The sequence below is a fragment of the Nomascus leucogenys genome, chromosome 10 (assembly GCF_006542625.1).
Source record: "Nomascus leucogenys isolate Asia chromosome 10, Asia_NLE_v1, whole genome shotgun sequence".
In the NCBI taxonomy this organism is placed as follows: domain Eukaryota; kingdom Metazoa; phylum Chordata; class Mammalia; order Primates; family Hylobatidae; genus Nomascus; species Nomascus leucogenys.
The window spans coordinates 64,181,342-64,192,789 of NC_044390.1; the positions used below are offsets into that span (position 1 = coordinate 64,181,342).

General features: G+C 51.1%; 1 protein-coding gene across 1 annotated transcript; it reads left to right on the forward strand.

Annotated features, from left to right (window-relative positions):
• Positions 1-11,248, forward strand: LOC105740354 (sialic acid-binding Ig-like lectin 16). The gene is given in 11 exon segments (XM_030821784.1): positions 1-10; positions 8,191-8,304; positions 8,375-8,659; positions 8,662-8,754; positions 8,886-9,170; positions 9,487-9,534; positions 9,685-9,948; positions 10,229-10,276; positions 10,406-10,667; positions 10,735-10,936; positions 10,938-11,248. Coding segments are annotated over 11 exon segments (1,812 nt in total). The 3' UTR covers positions 11,139-11,248.
• Positions 11,249-11,448: the final 200 nt, after the last annotated feature.

Genomic DNA, 11,448 nt, shown 5'->3' on the forward strand with positions numbered 1-11,448 from the left:
ATGGCTGCAGGTGAGGCGATGGATGCAGAGTCTCATTCATTCATTCATTCATTCATTCATTCATTCATTCTCCAGGCAAAATCTACTCCATGCAGTGGGGGGAGTCAAAGAAGACATGAACAAGCAATCCCTGCCCACAAGATCCTCACCTCCACTTATGTCAACTCAGGGTCCCCGGGCTTCCCAAAGGCACTGAGCTCCCCTGCCTGTCATGGGACCGTCTCTGCAGCTTATACCAGGCTCCCAGCTCCACAGTGAGAAGGGGGCGATAAGACCCCAGTGAGCTCAGGGTGCCTCATGCTTGGGGTTTAGTGCTCTGAGGTTACCCCCTGGACATTCTTAATAATTTATCTTTTGCTCTGTGTTTTGTAAATGAGGTCTAATTGGTTCATGGAGCCCCCATTGGGGAACTTGGACCTTGCATCACAGGGTCACAGCTCCATCACCTCCCCACCCTGATGCCCAGACTAGTTTGTGGCTCAGCCCAGCCCCAATTACCACCTGGGCATAGAGGGGGGTCTGGGTTGTGCAGACTCAAGGGCAGGGGCCCCAGCACCTCCCGATTCCCCAAGGCTGAGGATTTGGACATTAACTAGCAAATTTAAAACTCCATGAACAAAATGTGGTTTATTCATTTAATGGAGTATTATTCACCCCTAAAAAAATTACATTCTGACACCTGCCACAGCATAGATAATCCTGAAAACACTATACTAAGTGAAAGAAACCAGACAATATCGCGTGATTCTGCTCATCTGATATGACCAGAAGAGGCAAATGTAGAGACAGGAAGTAGATTTGTCATTTTAGGGGCCTGGGGGAAGGGAATAATGGGAAGTGACTGTTTAATGGGTACATGGTTTCTTTTCTCAGTGATGGAAAAGTTCTGCAACTAGATGGAGCTAATGGTTGCACAAGAATGTGAATGTACTTAGTGCCAATGAAATGTGCGCTTTTTTTTTTTTTTTTGAGTCTCACTTTGTCACCCAGGCTGAGTGCAGTGGTGCGATCTCGGCTCACTGCAACCTCTGCCTCCCAGTTTCAAGCAGTTCTCGTGCCTCAGCCTCCCGAGTAGCAGGGATTACAGGCATGCACCACCATGCCCAGCCAATTTTGCACTTTAAAATGATGAAAGTAGGCGAGACGCAGTAGCTCCTGCCTGTAATCCCAGCACTTTGGGAGGCTGAGGCGGGTGGATCACCTGAGGTCAGGAGTTCGAGACCAGCCTAGCCAACACGACGAAACCCCGTCTCTACTTAAAATACAAAAATTAGCAGGGCATGGTGGCGCTCACTTGTAGTCCCAGCCCCTCAGGAGACTGAGACATGAGAATTGCTTAAATCCGGGAGGCAGAGGTTGCAGTGAGCCGAGATCCACCACTGCACTCTAGCCTGAGCAAGAGAGTGAGACTCCATCTCAAAAAAAAAAAAAAAAAAAAAAATACAGTGATTAAAGTAGTAGGTTTGTGTTATGGGTATTTTACTACAATTTATATTATTTTTAATTAGGAAATAATAATAATTGTATATGTTTATGGATACAATTTGATGTTTTGCTAAATGGATTTACAAAAACATAACCCAACTTTATGCTACATATAAGAAAGTCACTCACTTGGAAAGACATATACACTGAAAACAAAGGGAATGAAAAAAATATTCCATGCAAACAGAAACCAAAAAAGACAAGCAGGAGTAGTTATACTTACTCCACACAAAACAGACTTAAAACGCCGGGCGCGGTGGCTCACGTCTGTAATCCCAGCACTTTGGGAAGCCGAGGCGGGTGGATCATGAGGTCAGGAGATCAAGACCATCCTGGCTAACACGGTGAGATCCCATCTCTACTAAAAATACAAAAAATTAGCTGGGCGTGGTGGCGGGCACCTGTAGTCCCAGCTACTTGGGAGACTGAGGCAGGAGGATGGCGTGAACCCGGGAGGCGGAACTTGCAGTGAGCCGAGATGGCGCCACTGTACTCCAGCCTGGGCGACAGAGCAAGACTCTGTCTCAAAAAAAAAAAAAAAAAAAAAAAGAGACTTAAAAAAAAACACCAGACTTTAAGTCATTGTATAATGATAAAAGGGTCGATTCAGCAAGAAGATATAACTTGATGTAACTAAATTTATATGCACCTCACACTGGAGCACACATAAGGGGAGAGACAGACTCCAATACTAGTTGGAGACTTGAACACCACATTGAACACCCTCAGCATTAGATAGATCATCTGGACAGAAAATTAACAAAGAAACTTTGGATTTAAACTGCATTTTAGAGCCAAGGGACCTAAGAGATGTTTGCAGAACATCTTATCCCACAGCTGAAGAACGCAGTCTTCTCTTTGGCACATGAAACATTCTCCAGGATACACCATATGTGAGGCTACGAAAGAAATCTAACATATTTATAGAAATTGAAATCACATTAAACATCTTCTCAGACCACAATGGAAGTGAAAATAGAAATGATTAATAAGAGGAACTTTGGAAGATGTACAAATATATGGAAATTGAACAGCATGCTCCTGAATGACCACTGGGTCAAGGAAGAAATTAAAAAGAACATCAAGACGCTTCTTGAGGCCGGGAGCGGTGGCTCATGCCTGTAATCCCAGCACTTTGGGAGGCCAAGGTGGATCACCTGAGGTCAGGCATTGGAGACTAGCCTGACCAACATGGTGAAACCTGTCTCTACTAAAAATACAAAAAAAAAAAAAAAAAAAAAAAATTTGCTGGGCATGGTGGCGTGCACCTGTAATCCCAGCTAGTCGGGAGGCTGAGGCAGGAGAATCACTTTAACCTGGGAGGCGGAGGTTGCAGTGAGCTGAGATGGTGCCATTACAATCTAGCCTGGATGACAAGAGCGAGATTGTCTAAAAAAAAAAAAAATTATTGAAATGAAGATGGAAATACAACCTATCAAAACCTGTGAGATACAGCAAAAGCTGTGCCAGGAGTGAAGTTTATAACAACAAATGCCTCTTTCAGAAAAAAAAATAGAATAATTCAAATACACAACATAACAATGGACCCCTGGCCAGGCGCGGGGGCTCACGCCTGTAATCCTAGCACTTTGGGAGGCCAAGGTGGGTGGATCACCTGAGGTTAGGGGTTCAAGACCAGCCTGGCCAACATGGTGAAAACCCAACTCTACTAAAAATACAAAAATTAGTTGGGTATGCTGGCGCACCTGTAATCCCAGCTACTCAGGAGGCTGAGGCAGGAGAATCGCTTGAACCCGGGAGGTGGAGGTTGCAGTGAGCCGAAACTGTGCCACTACACTCCAGCCTGGGCAACACAGTGAAACTGCATCTCAGAAAAAAAAAAATGGACCCCAAGGAACAAGGAACCAGAAAAGCAAGAATAAACCAAAATTAGTACAAGGAAGGAAATAGCCAGGCATGGTGGCTTGCGGCTGTCATCTCAGCATTTTGAGAGGCCGAGGTTGGAGAATCGCTTGAGACCAGGAATTAGAGACTAGCCTGGGCAACATAGGGAGACCCCAACTCTACAAAAAATAAAAATTACCCAGGCACGGTGGCATGTGCCTGTGGTCCCAGGTACTTGGGAGAGTGAGGCAAGAGGAGCACTTGAGCCAGGGAAGTCAAGGCTGCAGCGATCTGTGATCACACCACTGTACTCCACCCTGGGTGACAGACTGAAATCCTGTCAAAAACAAAAACAAAAGCAAAGGCAAACCTCAGCGCATGTCACTAAGAGCTCCCCCAGCCACCTCTGTCAAGGCGGGGGCCTTGGCTCACCACTGGGTACTGCATTTACCCAGTGCTTTAGCCACACTCTTTTCTTTTTCTTTTTTTTCTTCTTTTTTTTTGAGACGGAGTCTTGCTTTGTCTCCCAGGCTGGAGTGCAGTGGTGCGATCTCGGCTCACTGCAAGCTCCGCCTCTCGGGTTCACGCCATTCTCCTGCCTCAGCCTCCCAAGTAGCTGGAACTACAGGCGCCCGCCACCACACCCGGCTAATTTTTTGTATTTTTAGTAGAGATGGGGTTTCACCGTGTTAGCCAGGATGGTCTCGGCCTCCTGACTTCGCGATCCACTCGCCTCAGCCTCCCGAAGTGCTGGAATTACAGGCGTGAGCCACCATGCCCAGCCTCTTTTGTTTTTTGAGACGGAGTCTTGCTCTGTCACTCAGGCTGGAGTGCAGTGGCGCGATCTTGGCTCACTGCAAGCTCCGCCTCCTGGGTTCACGCCATTCTCCTGCCTCAGCCTCCCGAGTAGCTGGGATTACAGGCACCTACCGCCATGCCTGGCTAATTTTTTTGTATTTTTAGTAGAGACGGGGTTTCACTGTGTTAGCCAGGATGGTCTCGATCTCCTGACCTCGTGATCCACCCACCTCGGCCTCCCAAAGTGCTGGGATTACAGGTGTGAGCCACCACACCGGCCAGCCACAACTGTTTTCTACCTAGGGACACGTCCCCACTAACCTGAAGCCTTAATGATTCAACCCAGTGAATAAAATACTGGGGAAAAAAATAAATTAATTTAGAAGTGCACACCACAGTGGAACGAGGTAAGCTTCAAAAGACCTCTGCCATTCCAACCCCACAGGAGATGGTGAACTTGATCACCATCTTACTGAGCACATTGCCGCTGCAGCCAGCAACTGAGAAGCCAGCGCACAAAGACTCTCCACAACCAAGGAACTCATACAGAACCTTCATCCCTGAAAGCACCAAGACCTGAGTTAAGCTCCAATAAACTATAAACATTAAAATCCGGCCGGATGTGGTGGCTCACGCCTGTAATCCCAGCACTTTGGGAGGTCGAGGTGGGCAGATTACTTGAGGTCAGGAGTCTGAGACCAGCCTGGCCAACATGGTAAAACCCCTTCTCTACTAAAAACACAAAAATTAGCCAGGCCTGGTGGCACAAATCTGTAATCCTAGCTACCCGGGAGGCAGAGGTTGCAGTGAGCTGAGATCGTGCCACTGCACTCCAGCCTGGATGAAAGAGCGAGATGCAAGACTCTGTCTCAAAACAAACAAACAAACAAACAAACAAACAAACAAACAAACAAACATTAAAATCACATCCTTGGCCAAACGCAGTGGCTCATGCCTGTAATCCCAGCACTTTGGGAGGCCAAGGCAGGTGGATCACTTGAGGTAAGGAGTTTGAGACCAGCCTGGCCAACATGGTGAAAACCCATCTCTATTAAAAATACAAAAATTAGGCCGGGCGCAGTGACTCACGCCTGTAATCCCAACACTTTGGGAGGCTGGGGTGGGAGGATCACGAGGTCAGGAGTTCAAGACCAGCCTGACCAGCATGGTGAAACCCCATCTCTACTAAAAATACAAAAAACAAGCCGGACATGGTGGCGTGTGCCTGTAGTCCCAGCTACTCGGGAGGCTGAGGCAGGAGAATTGCTTGAACCTGGCAGGTGGAGGTTGCAGTGAGCCGAGGTCATGCCACTGCACTCCAGCCTGGGTGACAGAGTGAGACTCTGTCTCAAAAAAAAAAAAAAAATTCAACTTAATATGGATCAAAGACTTAAATCTAAGTCCTGAAACCAAAAAATTCTAGAAGATAACCTAGGAAAAACTCTTCAGAACATTGGTCTAGGCAGCAGTATGTATACCATTGTCATGGAATATTACTCAGCCATAAAAAAGAATGAAATAATATCTTTTGCAGCAACTTGGACGGAGCTGGAGGCCATTTTTCTAAGTGAAATAACTCAGGAATGAGAAATCAAATGCCATTATGTTCTCACTTTTAAGTGGGAGCTAAGCTATGGATACATAAAGGCATACAGAGATCATGGACTATGATCTCATGGAGGCAGAGAGTAGAATAATAGTTATCAGAGCCCTAGAAGGGTGCATGGCTGGGTAGGTGGGGAATGAAAAGGTCTGTCTAACAAATATACAGTTATATAGAAGGAATAATTCTTATGTTTAGTAGCAGAGTAGGGTGACTACAGTTAACAGTAACATATTGTAGTGGTGGCTCATGCCTGTAATCCCAACAATTTGGGAGGCTGAGACAGGCAGATCGCTTGAGCCTAGGAGTTTGAGACCAGCCTGAACAACATGGTAAAACCCCATCTCTATCAAAAAAAAAAAAAAGTACAAAAATTAAGTGGTAGTGCACACCTGTAGTCACAGCTGCTTGGAAGGCTGAAGTGGGAGGATTGCTTGAGCTTGGGGAGGTCAAGCTGCAGTAAGCCATGATCTCACCACTGCACTCCAGCCTGGGTGACAGAGAGACCCTGTCTTTTTTTTTCTTTTTTTTTGAGATGGAGTCTCTCTCTGTTGCCCAGGCTGGAGTGCAGTGGTGCGATCTCGGCTCACTGCAAGCTCTGCCTCCCGGGTTCACGCCATTCTCCTGCCTCAGCCTCCTGAGTAGGTGGGACTATAGGTGCGTGCCACCATGCCCAGCTAATCTTTTGTATTTTTAATAGAGACAGGGTTTCACTGTGTTAGCCAGGATGCTGTCGATCTTCTGACCTTGTGATCCGCCCGACTTGGCCTCCCAAAGTGCTGGGATTACAGGCATGAGCCACTGCGCCCGGCCTCAGAGTGACCCTGTTTTAAATAAAAAAAAATAACGTATTGTATTTTTCAAAATAACTAGAAAAGATAATTTGAATTGTTCCCAACAATAGAAATAATACATGTTTGAGGTGACAGATATTCAAATACCCTGACTTGATTATACCATATTCTATGCATGGCACAAAATATCACATATACCCCATAAATATGTACAAATATCACATATTAATAAAAATACTTTTTAAAAATCAACAAGCCACGGCTGGGCGCAGTGGCTCACGCGTGTAATCCCAGGACATTGGGAGGCCGAGGCAGGTGGATCACCTGAGGTCAGAAGTTCAAGATCAGCCTGGGCAACATGGTGAAACCCCATCTCTACTAAATATACAAAAAATTAGCTGGGCATGGTGGCGGGCACCGGTAATCCCAGTTACTCAGGGGGCTGAGGCAGGAGAATCGCTTGAACCTGAGAGGTGGAGGTTGTAGTGAGGCGAGATTGTGCCATTGTGCTCCAGCCTGGGCAACAAGAGCGAAACGTCATCTAAAAAAAAAAAAATCAACAAGGCAGACACAGTGGCTCACGCCTATAATGCCAGCATTTTGGGAGGCTGAGGCAGGCAGATCACCAGAGGTCAGGAGTTCGAGACCAGCTTGCTTAACGTGATGAAACCCCATCTCTACTAAAAATACAAAAAATTAGCCAGGCATGGTGGCGGGTGCCTGTAGTCCCAGCTACTCAGGAGGCTGAGGCAGCAGAATCACTTGACCCTGGGAGGCGGAGGTTGCAGTGAGCCAAGATTGCGCCACTGCCCTCCAGCCTGGGCGACAGAGTGAGACTCTGTCTCAAAAATAAAAATAAAATGGCTGGGTGCAGTGGCTCATGCCTGTAATCCCAGTACTTTGGGAGGCTGAGGTGGGCTACTCGGGAGGCTGAGGCGGGAGAATGGCGTGAACCTGGGAGGCGGAGCTTGCAGTGAGCTGACATCCCGCCACTGCACTCTAGCCTGGGGGGACAGAGCGAGACTCCATCTCAAAAAATAAAAAAATAAATAAATAAAAATAAATAAAAATTAACAAAGGAGAAAGGTTCATAGGACAGGATCCAGAAGAGACCATGTGTGGGATTCCAGTTGTCCTTTCCCAGTGAAGTCATACAGAAAACACTTAATGCTTGCAGCAAGGATGAGTGACAACATACACCAAGTATTGCCACCCAGGCAAGCTCACCTGAGCCTCAGCGTTCAGAGTTTTTATTGGGGGTTGGTCACGTAGATGCGGCTGACTGCCTATGTGGCTGACCTAGTTTTTACCCTCTGTGGAGGTACAGCAATAATACATGATGCAAAGCCCCCACCATAAATCACTGTGTTCTTGTAGATTCTTCCAGTGTCCCATGGCCCCCTGGAGAATAAATGAATGAATGAATGAGAGTCTGCATCCTTCACCTCACCTGCAGCCATGACTCATCTGTGTCCCCTGACAGTCCCCTCCTAGCACTGCCCACCTCCGAGGCTGGCCAGGGTGGCTCCTTCCTGGTTTGGGACTGGTCCTCATGCCCTCTGCCCTGCTGCTTCCCCTGTGAAAGGAGAAGTTGGGAGGGGAGCTTTCAGGACAGTGGGGTTCCCAAGGCTCCTCCTCTGCAGATGGTCACTTCCCCTCCACCAGGCTTCCTGCTGGAGGAGTTTCCTTCCCAGCCAGGCCAGCCCAGAAACCAGAAGGTCCTGGGACAGGCCCGGCCCCAGAGCCCAGACATGCTGCTGCTGCCCGTGCTGGGGGCGGGTGAGTGGGTCGGTGGCTGGGGGTCCCAGGCAGGGGCTGGGGCTGCCACTGAGCCTCTGCATCTCCCCAGGGTTCCTGAACAAGGATCCCAGTTACAGTCTTCAAGTGCAGAGGCAGGTGACGGTGCAGGAGGGCCTGTGTGTCATCGTGCCTTGCAACCTCTCCTACCCCCGGGATGGCTGGGACGAGTCTGCTGCTGCTTATGGCTACTGGTTCAAAGGATTGACCAACCCAAAGACGGGTGCTCCTGTGGCCACAAACAACCAGAGTCGAGAGGTGGAAATGAGCACCCGGGACCGATTCCAGCTCACTGGGGATCCCGGCAAGGGGAGCTGCTCCTTGGTGATCAGAGACGCGCAGAGGATGAGGCATGGTACTTCTTTCGGGTGGAGAGAGGAAGCTATGTGAGATATAGTTTCATGAACAATGGGTTCTTTCTCAAAGTAACAGGTATGGAATGGGGTGGGAACCCCTGCCTGTCACACTGGGGAGGGACACTGGGGACAGGCTATGGGCTGAGCAGAGAGGGCTCTCAGGGACCCCTGCAGCACTGGAACCCCCCACCCCGGTCTCTGTCCCAGCCCTGACTCAGAAGCCTGATGTCTACATCCCCGAGACCCTGGAGCCCGGGCAGCCGGTGACGGTCATCTGCGTGTTTAACTGGGCTTTCAAAAAATGTCCAGCCCCTTCTTTCTCCTGGACGGGGGCTGCCCTCTCCCCGAGAAGAACCAGACCAAACACCTCCCACTTCTCAGTGCTCAGCTTCACACCCAGCCCCCAGGACCATGACACCGACCTCACCTGCCACGTGGACTTCTTCAGAAAGGGTGTGAGCGCACAGAGGACCGTCCGACTCCGCGTGGCCTGTGAGTGTGGCCTGGGAGGGTGGGGCGTGCAGGCAGACCTGGCAGGTGGAAAGGGAGAGGAGCCCAGAGGGGCAGTGAGCGGCTCCCAGCTCAGGAGCATCCAGGGAGAGGAAGCTGTGGGGTCCCAGGATGCCAGCTCAGCCCTGGGAGGGGGATGGGAATGGCTTCTGATCCTCTGTCCACATGTGTGAGCCCCGGCGCTGGTTGTCACTTGTCTATCCTGGGATGTTCCCACTTTCTTTTCCCTGAGGGAGTTTTTTCCAGGTGTGAGGAACAAATTGTCCCTCCCTGAAGCCAGCTCACAATCTTGTTGCAAACGCCCCCAGAGACCTTATTATCAGCATTTCGCGTGACAACACGTCAGGTACTGAGGGCCTTCGGGCTGGGGCTGGGCCAGTCCTCTTTAGGGATGAAAAGGCTTCAGGGGGTTGAGGGGATGTGGTCCTCTTTGCAGCCTCCCTCTCTCTCTCTCACTCTGTCTCTCCACTCCGACCCTCTCTCTCCCTGTCTTCAGCCCTGGAACTCCAGGGAAATGTCATATATCTGGAAGTTCAGAAAGGCCAGTTCCTGTGGCTCCTCTGTGCTGCTGACAGCCAGCCCCCTGCCATGCTGAGCTGGGTCCTGCAGGACAGAGTCCTCTCCTCGTCCCACCCCTGGGGCCCCAGAACCCTGGGGCTGGAGCTGCCCGGGGTGAAGGCCGGGGATTCAGGGCGCTACATCTGCCGAGCAGAGAACAGGCTTGGCTCCCAGCAGCGAGCCCTGGACCTCTCTGTGCAGTGTGTGTGTGCCCAGCAGGGGCCTGGAGTCCATTGGGAGGGCAAAGGGATACAGGGGCTGGGCTCAGTGTCCCAGAGCTGAAGGGGCCTAGAGCCCCAGGCCTCGGGGACCAACCTTCTTACCTGTGTAGACCCTCAGGCAGTTTGTCTGGGACTCAGTGGGTGATTCTGCCCTGCCCTTCTATCCCGCCCACTTCCCCCACCTCAGTGTCCAGGACGCTTCCCTTTGACCAGAGGGAAGGCCCTGGTCCATCTAGAGCCGGTCCCCTGTCTCCATTTCAGATCCTCCAGAGAACCTGAGAGTGATGGTTTCCCAAGCAAACAGGACAGGTAGGAAAGGGGACAGAGGAGCCAGGGCCTCTCGGTGCCAAATTGGGGGCCCAGGCGTCTGGAGGGTCCCCACGCAGGAGGGTCCCTAAGCCCTGAGCTGCACATCGATTCTGCCTCTTCCTTCCCTAGTCCTGGAAAACCTCGGGAACGGTATATCCCTCCCGGTCCTGGAGGGCCAAAGCCTGCGCCTGGTCTGTGTCACCCACAGCAGTCCCCCAGCCAGGCTGAGCTGGACCCGGGGGGGACAGACCGTGGGCCCCTCCCAGCCCTCAGACCCTGGGGTCCTGGAACTGCCTCGGGTTGAAGTGGAGCATGAAGGAGAGTTCACCTGCCACGCTTGGCACCCGCTGGGCTACCAGCACGTCTCTCTCAGCCTCTCTGTGCACTGTGAGTGGGGAAAGGGGACACCTGGGTCCCAGGAAGGGGCCCCTGCTGAGTCCTGTCCTCCCTCCCCTCAGACCCTCCCCACAGCTGCTGGGCCCCTCCTGCTCCTGGGAGGCTGAGGGTCTGCATTGCCGCTGCTCCTCCCAAGCCAGCCCGGTGCCATCTCTGTCCTGGTGGCTTGAGGAGGAGCTGCTGGAAGGGAACAGCAGCCAGGACTCCTTCGAGGTCACCCCCAGCTCAGCTGGGCTCTGGGCCAACGGCTCCCTGACCCTCCAAGGGGGGGCTTGGCTCCAACCTCAGGCTCACCTTCAAGGCCCAGAACGTCCATGGGGCCCAGAGCTGTTTCCTGCTGGACAGTCAGGGTGTAGGGTGGGGAGGCCTGGGCTCACCAGGTCCCGCATCCAGGGATGTAGGAAGGGCCTGGAGAACCAAGTTGCAAGAAGAGAGGAAGGATTCGGGACTGTGGTTTAGCAGGTGAATGGGCCTCATCCCACTTTTCCAGGCAAATCAGGGCCCATGACGGGGGTGGTTCTGGTGGCTGTCGGGGAGGTGGCTATGAAGATCCTGCTTCTCTGCCTTTGCCTCATCCTCCTCAGGTGAGCCCTACCCCAGGGACCAAGGGGAGGGGCGGAGAAGGCAGAGGATACATCGCTCAATCCCAGAATTTCAATCCTGGGGGTACTTGGACAGTTTAAGAGGCCTGCGGCCAGGCAGAGGCTGAGTTGGTCATGATGATTCCACATGGGCCAGTGTTGTCAGTCCCCAACTCTGGACCAATGTCCAGGCTG